The 21,352-nt window shown below is 39.7% G+C and overlaps 1 protein-coding gene across 2 annotated transcripts; it reads right to left on the bottom strand.

Annotated features, from left to right (window-relative positions):
• Nucleotides 1–929: 929 nt before the first annotated feature.
• Nucleotides 930–20,201, bottom strand: calb2a (calbindin 2a). Of its 2 annotated transcripts, none has more exons than XM_034685852.1 (11): nt 19,969–20,201; nt 15,402–15,478; nt 15,228–15,317; nt 13,792–13,872; nt 11,824–11,880; nt 7,880–7,957; nt 6,496–6,551; nt 6,325–6,364; nt 6,075–6,128; nt 3,933–4,004; nt 930–1,736 (listed from the first exon to the last, which is right to left on the bottom strand). In XM_034685852.1, the coding sequence occupies exons 1-11, from the start codon at nt 20,060–20,062 to the stop codon at nt 1,620–1,622; spliced, it is 816 nt and encodes a 271-aa protein (XP_034541743.1). In that variant the 5' UTR covers nt 20,063–20,201; the 3' UTR covers nt 930–1,619. The 2 variants fall into 2 exon arrangements, with proteins under 2 accessions (XP_034541743.1, XP_034541744.1); XM_034685853.1 differs by having other exon boundaries at nt 15,405–15,478; nt 19,969–20,194.
• Between the last annotated feature and the right edge of the window lie 1,151 nt (nt 20,202–21,352).

Raw genomic sequence — 21,352 nt, 5'->3', positions numbered from 1 at the left:
TTAAGGGTGAGTTTTGTTTTTTCTAAGGCAGGTTTCATGTAACAGGCGCTGCATTTGTATTTGGAGATTATTAGATTTACTTTAGATAAATGTGTTTTTCAGTTTTAATTTAGTTACTTTTAAAATAGTGTTACATATCTGGGCCTACAAAGGTTTAAACTCTTGAACTGGGGCTCTTCATTGAAACCCACATCTGAAAGAAGGACTCACTGACAGGAGTTAAAGAGATAATCCATTAAAAATTAGGTTTGAATTTATGTGAACTGGAATGTCATCAGCATTTTCTTTTAACGCTGCTGTTCAGGATTGCTCCTCAAACTCATGGTTGAAGTGCAATTCATTCACAAGAGGGGGAAACACAGGCAATGCTTTGCAGTGCAGACTCAGCAATATCACTCCACTTGTTCCTTCAGTCATTTTCATTATACAACGGGGAGAAAGACATCATGCAGCAAATAAAGCTGTCGGAGTCCTTGCAACAGGGAAACAGCCATTATTTTTATCAGCTTCTTGATTCAAATGCACACTAAGCAATTTGTGTGGAAGCCAAGCATCAGAAGTTATGGCTGCTACTAAGTTGCTTAATACAAACGACCAGCATCAACAACAGAGTCCTGTTTAAGTGTTTTTCTTAACTTTACTGTAGCTTTAAATTGTACACCTTCTTGCTCTTGTTGTGATTGCACCAATCGTTAATCCTTTTTATGCTTTGAAGGTGAGGGAGCAGTTTAAAGCTGGGAGGCATGATAAAGTAAACAAGTCTGTATGCAGAAGGTCAGCACAACAGAAAGTAATCAAGAAATGAAACTTCAGGAGTATGACACAGCTCTGCAGGGCTGACTATAAGGAAGTCATGCAGGCAGTCTTTCTTCTAAAGTCATCACCACCACTGGCATTTTTTCTTTCAAGAATCACAAAGTTAAAACAGATTTTATCTTAAGACATTTTATTAATATTTTCAATTGACAGTATCAGCCCAAAACAAATATTAAAAATGAAAACCATAGTATGGAAATGTAACAGAAGAGGTTCAGGTCAGATAAAGGTGGAAAAATCTGTAACAGTTCCATCACAGACTATAAATAAAATCAATTCAAACACAGTTGTCTGCAGTTTTCTTCGACTATATATTGTATCTAATGCAAAGTTGATAGAGCAAGGGGATGAAGGGGTCGATGAAGCTGGGTAAAGGTTTGGGGGTTTTCAACAGGTAAAAAGGTAATTTCTGTGGAGTCATGGGTTTGGGCTTTACAGGATATACAAGTCAGGCACAGCATGGGCGGCATGGACAGGGATGAGGTCAGAAATGGTTAAAGACACGGGTAATGTTACAAAGATGAAAAGCCAGAGGATTCAAACAGGTCATGTTTAGGGTTGAAAGGTCTGACTGCAGAAAATAAGGGTGTAAGGACGAGGAGCTGTTGCGTGCTGACAGTGCACTTTTCATTCATTCTGGACTTGTAACTTTATCAAGGGTCGGGGAAATGATAAGGGTCAGGGGTGTCTGGCTCATGCACCTGGTATATGTTGCCAGGCAGCTGGAAGTGGGTGTGGTCGCGGGAGAGCAAAGCGGGGCAGGCAGAGAAAATTATGATATACAACAAGAGAGGAAGGAAGAGTCACACAATTGGCTCCCTGCAGAGGACAATTTCCAGCTCGCCACGGTACAGTTTGCCTCCGTCAGACAGGCTCATGATGCTCTGCTTGTAGCCTTTGAGGTTCTTGGCGTCCACATCCTGACAGACAGACAGACAGACAGACAGACAGACAGACAGACAGGTATGATAAGGTCAGTGAAACTGAAGATGAATAATTCAATAAGTATTGTCCTTGACAGTCTGATTTTTTTCTCTTGTATGGATGTTCTGTAACCTCAGCATGAACATTTTTTAGAAAGTCTTTGGGGACATGAACAACAGGTCTAAATTTTCAGCTGGGCTCTAATTCTATTTATAGAGAAGTTAGCTCATTATTTACACCTTGATTGGCTACTAATCCTTCCATCAAGTATCTTCATGGTCCTTGTTTCTGCATAATACAAATGATAGTTGTGGATTCTAACACAAGGTTGTAGGTAACAACCTTCCTTGATTTCAGACTGACAGAAATGCATCTCTTGATTGTCTGTCATCTAATAATTTTGTATTAAACCACATTTATAGCTAGCATGTAGCCTCTCTTGCTAGCCAGCTCCATGCTAACTATGCTGGCTTTAAGGTTTCTCTGATATTTGCTGTTCTAAATAAGAGCCACATAAAAAAAGTCAAATATAGACAAAAATATTTCTCAGCAACATATTTGATGTAATTATATAAGAGGGCTGCGTGTCCCAGGTAAAAATTAAGCATAAGCCATAATTATTGTAGAAGGCTCTTTCTGGCTGTCACCAGTAAAATCGTACAGTTCCACAAAAGACAGTTCAGTTAAATGATCTTTACTTTTAGGATTTGAGTTTTTTTTATTACATTGTAATATTCTTCGACCTCATAAGTACAAATGGACCTGGTGTCTTCATGTTGTAATAGTGTGTTGCTTAGTAATAACCTTAAGTCATTTCTAGTACGTTTTGGTGGTCGATTTGACCCATTTAGTATTTTCGTTGAAAGAAAAATTGTGCAAGATTAAATGTTTTTATCCTGAAACTTGATGGCTTTAATTTAATTTATGTGAAGACTTCGAGAAAGAAACAAAGTTCATTAAGTACACATGCTTCAATAACCCCACACATTTATGTCTCTTATGAGATGTTCAGGACAATTTGAACAAAAAGGGATCTTGATCACAGTGTAAAGGTAATTTCATCCAACACCCCCCATCAGCAATATGAGCAAAAACTACACGTCTCAGAGAGCCTTTGAGCTAGTGAGATAGGTAACGAAGGGGAAGAGGAGGATGTCTAAGAATATGAGGATACTGTAGAAATAAATCCTGACCATAACAGTGAATCTGAAGATGAGAATGCATCTCAAGGAACAGTGCAACGCAGCACTGGAGGAGCCCCACAGCACCCATATACGTCCACAAGAGGCCAGACTGAATGTATATCAAAGAAAGGGACTGAAATAATCTTTGGTTCTTGTGCTTTTATTATTTTTCATCACTTGGATTAGATATATAACTTCAATATTCCCTAGATTTATGCCATAAGGTCTTTATTATCGTTTTTTTAAACAAATTATAACTTTATCACAAAAATGAACTTTTATTGTTAAATGTGAGCCACTAATTATAAAGATTCATCACATATATTATTAATATTGTTTATATTGAGATGAAGACAATATATATGTAAAGGATTTTTATGTATTTTTAATAATATGTTGTGCTTTAAAAGCCCAATAATATCCCAGGTCAGTTTGACCCGAGCGGTACTAAGGGTCCAAAAAGTGAACTTAACACAAGGGTGAAATTCATGGTGCTAAGACTTTGAATTTTATCATTTGGAAATGTCTTATTTGAATCCTTGCTAAATAGCACCTTGTTCTGTACTATTTTAATTCATTCAAGTATCGCCAACAGGTAAGATGACTTCAGTGTAGTAACACAAAGACTCACTTTTGTCTGACTGTCCAACCCATTTGTCAAACTCTGCATAAACACATTAAGTAAAGTCAATAAAAAGTTAAAATGTGTAAAATTTGGGGATATTTATAATGACTTTGCAGCACTAAGGACCGAAGTGGTCAAAATTACTAATCACATGAAGCTTGTCCATTATTCATGTTAACACCCACTGTTGAATTTCCCCCTGCATAAATAAAGTATTTCTGATTCTGATGATTGTTGTATGTTTTCTTTCAGCAATACATGCAGCTTTGAAGAGTTTACTTAAGACATTTTTTAAGGAACTTCTGTTTTTCTTTCGGTTTCTGGTCTGGTTAATGTTAGGCATACAAATTGGCTCAAAATCATTTATCAGATTCCTATCTCACCATCTTCTTTTTCTGGTATAGGTCTCGTAGCAATGCGTCCAACTCCTGCTCATCAATGTAGCCATTCCCATCCTAAAAGAAGTTAGCAGAAACAGTCACAGATGTCATTTACACCTCCAAACACTAACACTGGACTTAAAGAAAGACAACACCATCAGAATAATCTGGAGCCAGCATATCTGAATACAGCGCCTGTGTTTTCAGATCTGAAAGTCCTGCATTCTTAGTAAACAGTGCACCAGCTATGTTTAAATTAAGCTTTCAGATTTTAGTTCTGCTCTGCTGCTCAAACCTCATTCAATAATTAATGGCAGCTGTCATGAATGTACCAGCCAAATAACCATCCATGACTGATGGTTTAAAAAAGATCTCCCATTCACAATTCTGCAAAGGGGTTTGGCTGTAAAGCCAATATGGAGCCACTTTGCTAATTAATGAGATAAGTCGCACAGTCGTGTTTAGAGTCTGGGGCCAAAAAAAAAGTCCAAATAGTTGGAAGTTTTCCCTTGGCTTATGGCACAAAACCATGATCTGTTCATCAAGGCTCAGTCTCAAGATGACTTCATAGCTGAGTGGCTTGCCAGTTTGCTACTTTGGGAGATGCTGTTTGCAGTTTAGAGCTAGACTGAAGTATACAGGTTCTTGGGAACTAAGTTATTCAATGTATTTTTACATAGCGGATGAAATATGGACCTCTGCAGAGCTTTGAGAAAGAGGAGCAACATCAAGTACCAATCAGTTACTCTTCATGCTATCTTGTATTTTAGACATTTTGGAGGCCTTGCACAGTTTGGGGCTGAGGTACTGGGAGTCATGTCAGTGTCCAGCTGATTGGCCACATTCTTCAGATCTCTAAACACCAGTGACAGCAGCCGCCTGTGTTTCAGCTGCTGGGCCTGAGCTCATGACAAACTGATGAAACTATTACACACATAAATGGTGGAGCCAAATTAGAAGAGAGTTCAAATGAGAGGAGGCTAATGTGTGATTGCTCCAAAATGAGAGTGGGAGTCCAATGAACCTCCACTCCATGATACAGTGCTGAATGGGCTGTTTGGTTTTCTCTGAATCGAATACACTACTAACAATCTTCAGTTAAAAATTCTGAGGACTCATGTTTTCTATTCAAGCGTGACTTGTAAAAGCAGCCGAAAAGAGCGAAGGAGATGAGAATTTCAATACAAATGTTTGTATAACTATATAAAGATTACTGAACATTGAACCTAATAAGCATTGAGCTAAAAGCTGAGCTAACACACACCCTGGTGCTGTGCCAAGATAAGTCATTTATTTCCATCAAATATTGAGTCAGCCCTCTTATATCTACCTGACAAAAGCCTGAAAGATATCAATACAAAGAGAAAAAGAATTCAGCAGGTGACCAAAAGCCATCTCTCTCCTCTGTCACCTTGCTCTGTTCCCCTTTCCTCTTGTATCACATCCCACCCCGTGGTCCCTCCCTGACAATTTGTCTCTAATGTGGAAAATATGGCCATTAACTGAACCACTGCTCAGCCACCCTGTGCTGTTTACAAAGGGACAGGTGTGCCAAGCCTTACTCATTTCCCTAGGTAGTTCGGGAGCGCCCTAGATACAAAAGTAGAAATTTGTGTATTCATGATTCGAAAGGAAGGGGGAACTCCAGAACAAACACTGCTGAGTCATCCAGACAGAGTTTACAAAGAGTCTAGCCTAATTTTCAAAGCTTTGTTGTGATGTATTTTTTATTTCATAGTGTCTATACACACACACTAGACTTTCTTTTACTGGGTCGTTTCACCGTATTAACATTTTAGCTTTCAGATAGAGGACACTACTGCACAGACACAAACCATACCTACTTGTTAGGCCTTGTTAAGTCTTTTTTTGAATTAGTTTCTTTCCACCTGCCTTAGCCAAACTAAGCTAATATCTACCAACATAAAAACATTTTAATATTTGGCTTAAGGTGAAAACGATAGCGTCTTTAGCAACCCATGAAAAAAGCTATACGTTATTTTTAGTTGTTTTCAACAAGAGAACTTTGCAAAACTGTTTCTAATCAAAGCTGGGGATAAGACTGAGAAGCTTCCAGACATCATTGAGTAATTGGACAGTACAAACAACATTATTAATTTCCAACTTGGCCCAATCGTCTCCTACCTTATCATAGTATGTGAAGATGGCATTGAATTGCTCAGCATCCAACTTGACACCCTGTAGAAACAAGTGTGTAACTTTAATTACCAGGCTGCACATTTTTAAATTCCAACAAGTCATACTACTCAATCAGAAAAGATAATCAGTATTCAGTATAAAACAGTAGCTACACCTTACACAGATGTCAGAGACATTATTTGCAGTTATTTAGCTTTGTATCACCCCTCCTTTATGCGTCCTGTTTGGTCCCTACCTGGAAGATGAGTAAGAAATTTTCCTGAGCAGGAAGAAGCCTGTGGGAGAGAAGGTCTTCATTAGCGGACACAATAGGTGTTAAATTATTCAAATCCATTGAAAGAACATCAGCAGGCAATGGGCTCCAACATTTATATAATGAACAGAAGCAAGTAAAATTGCACATTACCTTGCCATCTCTGACAGACCCAGCTTCCCATCTCCATTCAGATCAAACATCCTGAGCTACAAAGTAGAAGCAGAGCAGAGATAGGAAGGGACAGAGGAGAGAAACCGAAAGGGAAGCTTTTTATAGATATATGCTGTCAAGATAAAGGCAGATGCCGTACCGTGGATTTCATGACTGGGAAATAGAATTGCTGGGCACAAAGTTTCTACCATCCCTACTCTTTTTTTCATAGTTGTGGATGTTTAAGAGAGGACCAGTCCAGAAAAGTTTCTTAAACCATTTCAGACAATGCTGTTCATGGTGAATCCTTCAAGACTGAGAACTCAAAGCTTCCTACTGACTGCAGAAGAAAAGCATACACAATTCTTTGCATTTATGATAACTCTCACAGAGAAAAAGCCTTATATGCTTTCTTATTTTACACAATGTCATTGCAAATGTATTCCATATTACAACATTTAGCTTTAATGAGGCATCATGATGCAAATGTTGTAAATTAATTAACAGGATGCAATTCACATTCACAACCAAAGAAGATTGACCCATAGTATGACTGTAATACTTTAATGAATGTTATATTAGACACCTTTTATTTCTCTTGTTATGGGTCATATCTCCTCAAGAAATCCTTAGCTGATATTAAGTAATTGTAGCCATTTTTATCTTCACAGTAGGTTCAAATTTCATAGAGGATTAGTTTTAGGACAGTATGTAACACAACATAAGTAACTGCCATACACTGCTACAGCAAACACTCTCTAGCAGCATCTTAAATACATTGATGCCTTTTTCATAATTTGGCCAATCGCTGCAAACTCAACTTCCAGGATAACCGACATGTGATGTAATCATCAATGCTTTAATGTGTTATAACGTATGAGGTAACAATAGGGACATGTGTGAGCATATCAAAGAAGAAATGCTTCAGAAAACAAGGTCAGGTCAGCCTTCAAGGCATAGGCAGATGTTCAAGTAAACACATCTGGGCTGTAAACAGATAACCTGCAGGATATAAAGGGTCAGAAGCATTGAGGTGCACGACAGGCTGCCAGCAAGATGATCAATGTGTGATTCTGTAGGAGCCATTAGTGATCCCAAGGTTTGAATGTCATTTGAGTTATGCCATTGGGATGGTATAAGGCTAAAACAGAACCTCATCATTTAGGACATCTCTGGGTACATCCAACTTTTGTTTCTGTAGACTTTGTGTAAAAAACCCATCATAAAACTAATTATCGCTTGTTTTACTGACACTGCCCATGTGGTGTGGCTCAACTAAATGGACGTAATCTTTTTAATTTGCTGAGCAATGTGTGTGTGTGTGTGTGTGTGTGTGAGAGAGAGAGAGAGAGAGAGAGAGAGAGAGAGAGAGAGAGAGTCTCACAATGGTCTGCGTGTACTCCTGAAGCTTCTGGTCATCGTAGTGTCTGTTAGCCTTCTTGAGCAGGTCTGACAGAAAGCCCTGAGGATGGAGACACAGATAAAAAAAAAAGGATGAGGACAACCAGGCAGAAATTAGACATCTATGTTGAAAAACACAGCTCACAGCTTTCCAAGAGTTTGTGCTCTGTTATGGATATATGATGTAGCTGAAGGTTCAACACAGGTCAGAAATTACATCGATTTTTGTGGTAACATATTTACATTTTTTTTTTAAGTTATATTTTTGTATTTTTTGCCTTAATTGAAAGGACAGCTGAAGAGAGACAGGAAATGTGGGGAATAGAGAGCGGGGGAAGACATGCAGCAAATAGTCGCGACCAGGAGTCGAACTGGCGAGCTCTGCAATGAGGACTATGGCCTGTGTATGTGGGGCGCTTAGGCCACTAGGCCACCAGCACCTCCGTATTGACATTTTTAACAAAGAATTCTTCTTTGTTAAAAATGTCAAAACAGTAAAGTCAGCCATCCTCAGTTGGAGGAGAAACACTTTACTCTTTGTCAATAAATGCTAAAATATTAATGTTAACAAGTAAAAACATGTAAAAATGTTGTACTAAAGATTTTTTTTATAGAGGATGAGCAAAGCTTGTTTCTTTGGTCTTGGACTTTTAAATAAATGAATTGACAATTTGATAAATCAATAAAGAGGCGCCATTGGCCTAGCGGTTTAAGTACATGCCCCTTAACAGAGGCTATAGTCCTAGTTGCAGCAGCCTCTGGTTCGACTCCCTGCCTCGACCATTTGCTGCATGTCATAACCTACTCTCTACTCCCTACATTTCCTGTCTCTCTTCAGCTGAATAGTCAAATAAAGGCAAAAATTACCCAAAATATAACTTACATAACAGTTTATATTCTCCATGCATCATATAAAAAAAGAGACCCTATCATTTCCTACAAATTATGCATTTACTAGGAAGCAGGAAGTAGGAAGAGGTGTTAAAGGAGATACGTTATGATATGATGATGTTTAACACAGAGAGAAAAGGGAGACATGATGAATAAAAATGTAACACATATCAAAATACTTCATTCCACAGTTGAGGAAAGATAAAAAGGAAAATGAAGAGATAGTACTGCTAATTTCTGTGAGCGTAAAGCATGCCTCTTTTGTTTAATGTGTGAAATCTCAATCTGCAGAGTAAAGTGGTACCACAGCCATTAGTGCAGTAAAAGGTTTTTGTCATCCGTAATGTGGCGCACTAAAAGTCTTAAGAAACTAAAAATGAGGGAACCCAAGTTCTTATACCTTAAATCGATTTCCACATCACCTGAGCAGTACCTCTGAGGATTTATTTTACGTTACTTTGCGGTCTACAGTTGAAGCATGAGTCTGCTGCACACCATCTTATCTGCATTTTTCTGACGTTCTCAATAGATCACAACTGTGTAACTCGTAAACCTGCTCAGCTGCAAGATATGTGACTCCACAACAACCCAGGCAGCCTTATCTGAACATGCCCTGCAACCACTGACCCCATTAATCTTCAGTTCACCTGTGTGGAATATATCCCAGAAGACTATCGTGTATGATTTGACACAGTAATTCAAAGAAGTGTTGAGGGGAATAACATCTGTGAACATCAGAGTCCTCACCTGAAGAAAACACTCAATACTGGGGGATATTAGAGAGTTGTTAGCTTTGCTCTTGTGTGTTGAATAACATCTCAGATAGGTTGTTCAGTTTTTAAGCATCTGTGCCAATTTATTTCCTTCAAACCAGTTTGTTTGATTTCTTTGTAATTTCATTTTTGAAAGCTTTAAACACTCATCTCAAAGGTACAGTGTGTTGAAATGACTATTTAGCGATATCTAGCGGCCAGATTCTAGATTTAAACTCTCCCTTTCTCTCCCCTCCCTCAGTGAAGCCATGGTGGTCTTTGAGGAAGAAGCTCCTTGTGATGCATGATGAATATGACCCTCCTTTTATCAAAGTATTTACCATCAGAAATGACAGATGAAAGTGAGGTTGCTGGTTTATAAAGTAATAGATGTGCCGCTCCACCCTTGTCGCACCCTTGCCTTTCCTTAATTTAACTGATAGTATTATTTTGTCTCATGAATATGGCGGTAATATTATTTTCATGGGTTTTTTAGGCCTGAATAATCGTGAAGTGAAAATACAATATTGCAAAATCCTAAATTCTATTAAGTCTGTTCTTCTTTATGCCCCTAATTATTGCACACTGCACCTTTAACAGATGTTTCTCTGGCCTATGAAGACATCTTTAATTGTATGGTCTGCACTTCTACAGACCTTTTCTAGTGTTCTGACCATTCACACTACATGTCACATTTACCTCTCCCGAACCAATGGCAAAGGTTTCTATGAGACACTCTGGCATGTGGACTGCAGGAGCTAGGGATTGAACCTCCACACTTTTGACTGAGAGACAACACGCTCCACTGATGAGCCTCAAGACTTGGAAATATGATTCTTTACTGTTCTGCTAATTGTGAAGCCTGTGCAAAGAAGCAATTAACTTAGGGTCGACTGCTTGTCTTGTTTCATTCAAAGTTCAAATGAAACACTAAACCTGACTGCTAGCATAAATTAATCTGTTCAAAAACACAAATTTAAAAACAAGCTTTGGTTTTACAGGTAAGTATGGGTGCTAAATTGTAGCAACAAACTGTACTATATAGGTGTCACAAATTTTGAATCAACCAGAGTTGATTTTCCCTACTGTGTTGTCTGTCTTTATGCTAATTACTGCTGGTTCCATGCTTTAATGAAGCTTGCAGCCTCAACATTGTTCAGGTTTAGCAAGAAAGCCTACAAGCCAAGCAACAGCATCCAAAAACTGCAGTTCCTCAAGTGTCCACTTGAGGCTGGCTGCAAAAGCCCAGGGTGTTCATTATTATGCATATTAAAATGCTCATCTTGACAGCATAAGTAAACATGTCTACAGCCTGGTATGGAAAGCAGCTTTGGGCTGAACAGCTAATTTCTGTATTTGTACACAGGGAGGTCCTTTTTTCTGTAACTCTTCCATTTTGAAGATATTAAGACCAAGAATATAGATTTGCATTATTAGGGGATGTGGTCGAGACAGCGGAAGCAGTGTAGCTGTTTGCAAGGAGGCTTAAGGCCCACCTCAGCTCCACCTCTGTGTCTATTGCTAGGCCGACTGAAAGTTAGACTGAGTCAGCAGTTTCCAACATCACAACTGCCATCGCTTTGCTTCAAAACGCCTCCTCAGAGACCAATGGGTGACGTCACTGATTGTGTGTGTGTTCAAGCTATAAGCACCTTCCCTGAAATGTGGCTTGTTTTTCACCTGTACACAGATTTAGATTTAGTATCATGCCAGTACTGTTTGTTTGATAGAGTGGATACACAATAAATGTAGAGCATTTTTTTGTCTCTTGCTTTGCTTGTTTTTTATTGTTGTACAATGAAGTAACTAGGAAAAATCATACAAGTTCAGACAGTTTGTCTGTTTTGCTTTACACGTAAAACAAATGAAAGGTATGAGAAATACATGAGGGTGACAAAACCAAAGAAAAGCATTAATATGACAGTGGTATGATTGTGTGAAAAAAGGGAGTTATCACAAGAAGAGAGAGGGACTATGGGTCATGTAGGTAGGTTCCTACTCAAATGACTTCTCTCTGATAATTATTGTTTAGGATGGGTGCTCTTTGAGTGATCATGTGTTGATGAATGAGGAAGAAAAGAAAGAAAAAGGACAAAAAGGTAAGTTTGACAGAGTGCAGATGGGTAAATAAAATGCATTTTTATTTATGTAATCAAAGTTTGCAGATCATTGCAGCCTTTATGATTCCAAGATGAATTATATCATCAGAAATCTTGGATAAAAGCTCTCTCTTTGAACAACCATCCATGTTTTATGATTAAAAATGATAAATATTTAAACGTACCTTCAATTCATTTGCATCAATGTAGCCACTGCGATCTGTGTCATACTGCCGCCATGCCTGAGAAATAAAGGAGACAAAAGAATTATTGAATTGAAAGTAGTTTTTAGCCCAAAGCACAAAGACACTGTTCTTCAGAGCGATTTACATTTCTCCCCCCTACATAAATCCTCCCTGATCGAACCCCAGCTTGCTCTTTAACAGCGCCAAGAGTTTGATTTTTCTCAGGAGCTGAGCAGAAATCGTTCCAGAGGGGGTGACCACAAAAGCCTGGACCATCAGTGTGTAATCACACAGTTTTCAATACAATCCCATCCACTCGCATACAGACCAGAGGGTGACGAGAGACAGAGAAACGAGGAAGGGAGAGAAAGTCATTTTAATGAATGTTTTAATCTAGCAGCTGTCCCTGTCCAAAGAAGGGCTCCTTATCAAAGATGGATGGTCTTCCCCCTTCTCCTTCTCCTTTTCTGTGTTCCTCCTCCCCTCCTCTGGGCTCTGCAGAGAGGAGCTACAGTGGTGTTATCCATTATATATGACTCTGAAAATAGAAGGTTCTGCTTCCTCATTCTAACCCTTAAAGAACCTCTACACCCACTTCCTCCTCCCTGCACCCTTCAACAAAGACTGATTAATCCTCCTCTCTTGCTTTATGTTCTCAAACTCTGGCTCTCAACTTCCCATCGACATTTCATTTACGTCCTCCCTGTTCCTGCTCTCTCTCCCTCGTTTGCCCTTTGTATCCTTCTCTCTCTGCATCTTCTCTCTCTCTGTCACCCTCTTCTCTCGTTTCATTATTCCTTCCCAATATGACACAAGAGACAAGGACAAACTCTTCTCTGCATGTAATTGGTTTCTAATTGGCTCCATTCTTTCATTGCAGCACATCTTACATAAAATCTGCCATTTTCTTATCTGCTCAAGATATTTTGTGGCATGAATGATTTCCTTTTGCTTGTACCTTTCAGCACACATCTCACACTGCTGAAGGCTTTTTGTTACTCTCACAATCATTTATTATGCATAATTCAAAGCAGCTCTAAACTTATTTAGTTGTATTTATCCAGCACTCATCAGCCACTGAGGTCTCTTTAAGACACAGTTTCTGTGAGAAATCAATTACTACATCAGCATCACAGGATCATTTTGGCTTCATTTCTGCACTGCCTAAGTACTAACGTGTGTGCAGTTGAAGATGTGACTGCATTTTATCCAATTGGGTTGAAATAAGGTCTTAGATGTCCAGCCCTGACTTCAAATTTTAACTTTAAACCCTGATCAGTGCATAGCCTACTTGGCTCAGTCAGACTATCAGCAACAGCTGCCTTGCATATTCTGTAAGGTATTGTGTTCAGATGAGACCACATGCTTTGGAAACTTTTTAAGAGCTTTCTATTTATATACATGCAGACTTTAAAGGTGATTTTTACATTTTTTTTTTAACCCTTTAAATGTTTGCTTAGTGCTGAGTCTGCACTGAGATGTGCATGTTAGCATGTTAGCATTCCTGCATATCTCATTTGTTACCCATGACTTCCAAACACCAGTGTAGACATTGCAGCGTAAGTCATTTTGTTTGTTTATGTTTATTGCTAAGCCAATTCTGCAGTTGATTTTCATAATTGCCCAAGTGAGGTCTTTGAATTTGCAATTCAAGTGCCAAATGTCGTGTGGAGGCGAGTGTGTGGTCTTCTTCGCATGCTATGCCAAAAAGTCTTCTGCCGCAAACTTATCCATGAAATCAGCTACTAGGTAGAAATGACAACATGAATGCTGTCTCCTCTCTATGGTTAAGTGGCACTAGTCTGGATTTCAGTTGCCCAGACTAATGGTATCTGTCGTAAACAAGATGGCTTTGTCTGAAAAGTATTGCAAAGATCTGATCAAAAGCCAAAGGGCAAGAGGAGACAAATCTCTGCACCAAAAAAAATATACCACCTCATCCACACACACTTAAAAACACACTCTTACCGCCATAAACTCAGCACTGGAGCTGACAAACTGTCTGAAGCAGAGCAAGAAGTTCTCTTCGGTGGGGAGAATCTGGGCCAGCTAAAGAGAGAAATGACAGGAAAATGGGAGTGGTGAGTACAGGAGATGGTGGCGCTGATATGATCGGAGAAAAGAGGTGGAGACCAGTGAGCTTTTTGTACAGACATAAATAATAGAGAGTCATAACCTCAGAGGCTGTACTCAGTCAGAAATGTTTTTTTAAATGTTGTTTTCTTATGTTCAGGCAAAGCCTTTGTCTGCATTGGACTTTCAATTTGCAGCTTTTCCACCCTAGCAGGGGATTATTGATATTGCAGGAGCTCTCTTTCTTTTTTCTTTTTTAAATTACACTCTGAAAATGGTAAAATCGAGGGAAGTCAGTATCCCAAACTGACACTCTATGGAGACTTTCATAAAGACTGTATTTATGTATCGATTGGAGTATTGACCAGGCCTCGGCAGCCTCTCACTTCTGCTGTATTCCTCTGGCGCTTTAAATAATCCAAACTTCTTTTTCTCTACAACTTTTTCTCACCCTGCATGAAGGAGAAAGCTCAAAGCTTTTCTGTAGTTATTTTTGGATCACAGGCACATTTTACTGAATTCAGTTTGTGGGCTAAAAGTACAAAACACAACCTATTGCTGTCATGACAGTGATTGGAGTAAAACAGCTCTGTTGAGTAACAATAACGTAGCAGAAATTAGCCACACTCCATCTGTTGTTCTCCAGATTTTAGAGAGACTGTTTAGCATGAAAACGTATTCTCTTTGAACTGAATCTAGAGGGAGATTAAAAACACATTTATGTCTGTGTTAACAAGATGCTAAAGCTAGCAATAGGTCAGTTTAGCTCTTAGGTGAGACTAGATTTTTGGGGTAAAAGGCTCATGTAGCCTCTGCTCATAGGCTAAAAAACTACCACTGAAGCTCCCTTATTTGCTACACTAGTTAATTATAGCACCACAGTGTGCATTATGAGGGCTTTATTATCACTAAACACATTGTTCCATCACCTTTTTCACATCTATGCTAAGCTTTTTTTGCCAGTTGTTTACCTCTGTTTCCAGCTTTTTACATGCTAAGCTAAAACGGCTGGCAGCTTACTCTTTGATGGACAGAAATAAAATAAGTCTTTTCATAAAAGTCTAAATCTCAACAACAAGGTGAATACGCCTGTTTCCAAAAATACCAAAGTGTACAATTTTTAAGAAGCTAGCTCTTTCTCGTTTGTCATTATTGATTCGAAACTAAGCTAGTAAGCTGTTCGCTAGTTCCATAGAGCATGACACCAATGTCCTCCTCTATCTCCCTGGAACAAAATCAATGAGCATACTGAGCATTTCAAAATAGGACTGGTAATTGGTTGGTAAATGCACAATCTTGGGAATGATCCCAGAAACAAATCTAAGCCTTACCTCTGACATCTCAATTCGTCCATCTTTGTTCTTGTCAAACTTCTGCATGAACTCCTTCATGTTTTCTCTGAACGTGGGGTTTGAAGGGTCCTAGGAAACATTATAAAATGTTTAAATAAAAGGGAAATCGTAAGCCACAGTATCTCTGTTAATATTTCTTGTTCTTGAACTCACTACCCCAGCTCCTCTTCGGGCCACCTCCAACTCCCTGAAGAAGTTCTCCAGCTCCTTCCCCTCAATGTAGCCATTACCTGAGAGACAGACAGATTATAACGACAAGTTCTCATAACACATCACAAAGAGCTTTTTTTTCAGAATTGCTGACATGCAAAAATACCATCAGGACAGATGTGGTCACAGTGTTGCGGTGTCAAACAGATCCAAGGATGGCTCACTTTTGCCCTGGTATTGATTCAAACATGAGCCTTTTCCCAGTAACTCTCTTCCTTCCCCTCTGGCTCAATAGATTAGGCTATTGACTGACACCATGCAAACTGATCACTCCAAAAAGACTGCCCGTTCACAGGGTTGTACACTAGGAGAAACTATTTATGGAAAATTGCTTTTCCCGGATATGAAAGGTGATGATCCACACACGGCTTCCTTATTCCACAGAGAGATCAATGCTGTCTTCAACAGGGAGTGTGGTATACAACAAGGATCAATAGAGGTAACAGTGTAATGTGACAGTATCTACCTTTATTAGTTTGACTTATGAGAGAAAACATTTTGTGAAAAAATGTCTTAACCTTGTTTCACTGCAGGCTTTCAATCACTCTGACAGCTCAAGTGTCACTGTTGTCAGATGGTGCCTATCATGGGTTCATGTACATCACATTTTTCTTTAGTCCTTGAGGACAAATTTAGCTCAGGGACAATGAGGTTGTTTTCTTCTTATCTTATTTTTCTCGTATGCTTGGTGTTTTGTTGCCCTGACAGTACCTATTCCGAGGATGAATGTATGCTCGCTTCACCCGGGTACTGTGTGAACCCGTGCCAATATTCTATCAACAGGCATGCTGAATGGCTGGACAGATGGCTCCAAACGATGTAACTAGCTACTTCAATAAAACCCTAGAAGACAGAGCTGCCTCATTAAACACTAACAAAGATTATCATGCCATCCACTTCCTCTTCTCCACCTCTAACTCACTTTCTCTCTCTCTGCCATCTTCCTCTCCTTATCTAACCAGCATCTTAGTCTCTTTGTTCTACCCATGGAAATTCTTTAGCATGTGTGTGGGCATTCACGCCTTCCTCAGTGATGTTATCAAAACTCCTGAATAGAAGCTCTGCTGTTTCAATAAGCTGGACAGTTAAATGACTTGCTGCTATTGAGCCTCCCTCCAGTGGGTCTTATTGACATTTAGCTCTCAGGAGAGAAATGGTGTGTTGATAATTAAACAGAGTAAGATGTGATGAAGTACGAGCGGGATGGCAGAAAATGACAATAAAGAGAGACTTATGAATACATTATACACAAGCAATTTCATACACTCAATAGATGAATCAATTAACCCATACATCCTATCTTGTGTGCACGTGTGAGCATCTGTTTGTTCAATGCTTATTCAGATGTACCATGAGTATTTTGTGTTTAAGATGCCTTTAGGGTAACACAATCTGTTCTATTTATTGACACTTTCTTTTTTAACTTTCAAATGCTTCATGTGCTGCAGCCAAACAAGAGTGTTCATCTTGCTGTACAGCGTCCCAAATCCACTGTGCATCAATGGTGCTGTCTCAGTGCGCAGATGTAAGGAAAATCACAGATAGCAGACACATTTCATGGCTCACTTCAAGACCATTCAGTTTAAATGTCAAATAACTTGGCTTATATGTCATAATGAGAGCTCGCCTTCATACTTGGTTTTGTACTCTCTAGTGTTTCTGCACATGCACTAAAAGCATGCACCAACCAGCAAGATAAAAGGTCCACAAAACCACTTTTGGCCTGAATACACACTCTTTGAGAAAGTGCGTCATTACAGTCCCGGGAGATGTGGGTAGGATGTTTCACTCTTCTACCAGTTCTGATTTTAAAATTCAACCCCAACACAAGAAAACTCTCAAGCGGACAGCTGTGCCACCCAAGTGCATATTTAAATCCTATATAAAGTGCATTTGCCTTTCAAACAAGAGTGCAGCCCTGTCTATTCAAATATTTTGTGTTGAGATCACAGCTGGCTTAATTCAGGAGGCGGATAATGCTTCAAACTCTGAATTTCCATATCCAGGTTAATAAAAATAATTGACAGCTCTATAATTAGCAAAAGACACTGCAGTTGCTTCCTTTTTAAGCTTTGAAGTGATAGCATTGAAAAGGCCTGACAGACACAGCAGAGAAAGATGAGAGGGACACGGAGGGATAGAGCTGGGAGAGGACACAATCCAGATGAGACTTGATCCTTGGCCAACAGGGGAATATGTGGTTTCATCATCTCTGGGTGCATCGCCCCTCTTGTGTATTTTTATCTGCAACTCAGAGATGTTTACTCAATCTGAACAAACAAATTAGCTCGCCTTTCTTTCTGCACAGCCAGAAGACACTCTCAGTAATGAGAGCAGGAATCAAGCGCTGCAGCTAAATCTGTTGATGCACGTTCGTTGTATTTGATTTGCAAAGTGGCTTATTGCAAATACCAATATGTAAAAGACCTCTGCAGCAGACCAAAACACCTGGGGGGTAGGACTTCTAGTGATATGCTCCAACCAGGCCAAAAGAGAAGAAAACCCCCCACAGATATGACAACTCTATCTGCACATTGACAGGTGTGGAGGAGCTCAGCTGCTGAGCCACTCCAACCCACCCCACCCATCTCTTCATGCCACCTTGATTTCCCTGCGGAGAACCTTTCAGCATGCACAGGCGTCAAAAAACAGATCACCTAACAATGAATTCCCAGGAGCGAGTGTGTGTGTGCGAGTGTTTAACAAATAGATGCACCACATAGCCTTGTCAGCAGGTACATCTTGAACTTCTCAAAACAGCTGATTGAAGATGGGAGACTGAGAACTCTCTGACATGACCACCAGCAGTCAGGAGACCAACAGTCTGAGTCACAAAGTTTTGAAGCAGAATGAAAATGGCTCTCCTTTTGAGATTGACTACTGTGGCGTTTTGAGTCCCATCAGTGTTTTTGAAAACAGTTTCATCAGCATTTTATCAGGTCACAGAATGTCATTAATCCACAGAGGAGTCTGCAGACCTTTGGGTTACATGAAAGTAAGAACATTTCCATAATAATTAGACTTATGAGGCTTTTTTTTTTATGGCACTGATATGGCTGATGGATTTGTTAACGCCTGTCACTCATACCTCATCACAAACACATCTGCACACACATGCACACACAAAGGAATATTTGCAGAGTGGGAACAACTGGCAAGATGGACTGAAGATCCATGCCAGAAGGGAAGACACCAATTAGGTTTGAGGCTGGGGAAGAAATACACTGTATGTGTGTGTGTGTGTGTGTGTGTGTGTGTGTGTGTGTGTGTGTGTGTGTGTGTGTGTGTGTATGTGTGTGTGTGTGAGAGAGAGAGAGAGAGAGAGAGAGAGAGAGAGAGAGAGAGAGAGAGACAGCGAGAGAGTGTGTAAGGGGCAGGGAGGAGGGGCTCTTTGAATAGATTAGAACATACAATACAATTTCATGTTGACAGAAACCCCACAGTTATCTGTTTTTACACCATGCTTCACTATTTAAGAGGAACACTTCACAGTGGGCATCTATTGATGGAACTTTAAAAAAAACAGTCTTTAAGTGAAAATGGAAATCAATACAAGGAGCACCAGTTAGATCCAATTACTTACTTAACATCCAAACAGTCAGTTGATGCTCGTTACTTTATACCAATTAAGCTATTAATTAAGATACTAATTAAATACAAAATCACACTTAAAGTGTGTTTCAATGACTTTAAAATTACAACGTCAGGTTGTACTATATGAACCATGCAGGACGTTTTTATGCGCTTATGTAGCAATACCGTCATAGGAATAAAGACGGCTTCCACTTAAAGTCGATCTACTCAATATTTCAATGCGGTTCATCAGTCATTCAATCCATTTAAGGCTCTTGAAGTATAAATAGAATAGAAAGAAAACTGAATAGGCTATGAACCATTGCATACGCTTTTCTTTTTTGCACCTTTTCACGAGAAGCGATCAGACATTGCATTAATAAATAATATCTGAAATCATTAAAAAAAAAACTCAATATCAGATAAAATCATGCCACGTGATGACGTCGGGAGTGGTCCGCATCTAAAATGAATTTGGAGAAACGATTAACTTTTATGAGCGGTGGGGAAAAAAGGTTTAGTGCCACAGAAACTGGGATGGCTATTATCCCGTTAAGGATATGATGGATGAAAATGTCTCTCATGGATACTTTATCATCTGTCAGATAACTTAGGAAAGTGTTATGACTTAAAACAACATTTTAATTTAAGTTGATGCGACCATTTAACAACCAGAACCGTGTTTTTCACCATTTCTCTTCATCCTGATCACAAATCATGTCTTTGACCGGAATAAAAATGCTCGGATTAATAATTTCTGTGTTTCTAAGTCTGGTAACGGTTTGGCTCTGCTGAGATGGTACCTCTCAATATTTTCCCAATGCATTTCCCCCTATGACGATTGATAATCACTCTGCATTTTTAAAAGCTGGTGTAGCCTATAATTAACTTGTCGTACATTAATATTTTAACTTTAAAGAAGAAAAAAGTGTCTTACCGTCTGCGTCAAAATGTTTCCAAATGTCGAGGAACTGGGACGCGGTGACCTCGGCCAGGTGCAGGTGAGGAGCCTGCTGTGATTTGTTTGCCATGATGCTCTCGACGGATGCTGCTGCAGATCAGAAAAATCCGCTACTAACTTTTCTGTGTCTCTTCTGCAACTACACCCCACACTGTGGCCCCGGTCCGCCGCCCGCCGCTTTTTAACCCCGGCGCAGGAGTGGCAGCACCGCCACATCACCGCTGGGGGCGCACTGCCACCAACAACTTCCATCTGAGTCAGCGTCCCTGTCTCACTGAGAGCGTGCTTGTGTGCGTGCATGCGCATGTGTGTGTGCGCGCTTTCAGCCTTGATATAGTTGTGTGATAGGACGTCTTGAGCACTGCAGTGGACAGACTGTTGTGCGTGTGTGTGTATGTGTGTGTACAATAGGCTGTGTGAGCGAGAGGGATAGATTGAAGAAATGCAGATAGTGGGCATTTTGTTTTGGTGTTGAGTTATGCATTACAGAAGATCCCACGTGTGTGAGTTTGATCCTATGCACCTGCATGCATGTACAATGCATGTCTCAGTGTGTTTGTGTTAAAGTGTGTGTGTTCTTCTTTCCTACATCTGTGTGTGTATCTAAGCGTGCAGCTCCCCCAGCCTGTCTGCCAGTGTGTGAGGCTTCACAGACTTAATTAGAACTCACACACTAATCACATTTCCCACATTGCCTCAAGCCTGCAGTGATTAGCCCACATAATAAATGTAAATTCTGGAAAAAAGCAGGGGTGGTGGTGAGGGTCTTTTTCATTAATGGCCGGTCTACTGTGAAGAGGGGCAGGCAAAGCCACAGATCCTATTAGGAGAATGAGAATGGAAAAAGTATATATATATTTCTTGAACTCATTTACCGCAGAGGTGATAATATTCAGGATGAAGTAATAAGGCTGTAATGAGCAAGAGGGCAAGTATCCCCAGAAGCTTGTTACTGCAGTTGGATAAGTTCTGCAAAGAGGCGGCTTTTCTCACTCAGAGATTATTAATATATTTCAATTGACTGTCACATGTGCTTCTGCAGAGGGACATTTAAGAATGATTTCCAAACTCTTTATGGTGATTACAGTTGATCCTGTCACTGATGTTTTGAGTTATCCTCAGTGAAAGAGCACAGTTTTGAGGGCCTTCTATAACCAAGTAGCAACCCCCGGCCACAAGAGTTGAAGCCAATGCGGATGTGTTAAAAACTGGAGTTTCTTGAGTCTCTGCTTGAGGCTGGCCCTGGAAATACTGGAAACCACATACACACCAAATCAAAAAAGCTGAACTTTACAGCAGATATAAACATGTTTACAGCCTGGTACAAAAAACGATGGCTGGTACTGAATAGCTAATTTCT

Source organism: Notolabrus celidotus, chromosome 6 (genome assembly GCF_009762535.1).
Source record: "Notolabrus celidotus isolate fNotCel1 chromosome 6, fNotCel1.pri, whole genome shotgun sequence".
NCBI classification, from domain to species: Eukaryota; Metazoa; Chordata; class Actinopteri; order Labriformes; family Labridae; genus Notolabrus; species Notolabrus celidotus.
The sequence above is the reverse complement of the archived record's forward strand: the minus strand, read 5'-3'. Positions and strand labels throughout refer to the sequence as shown.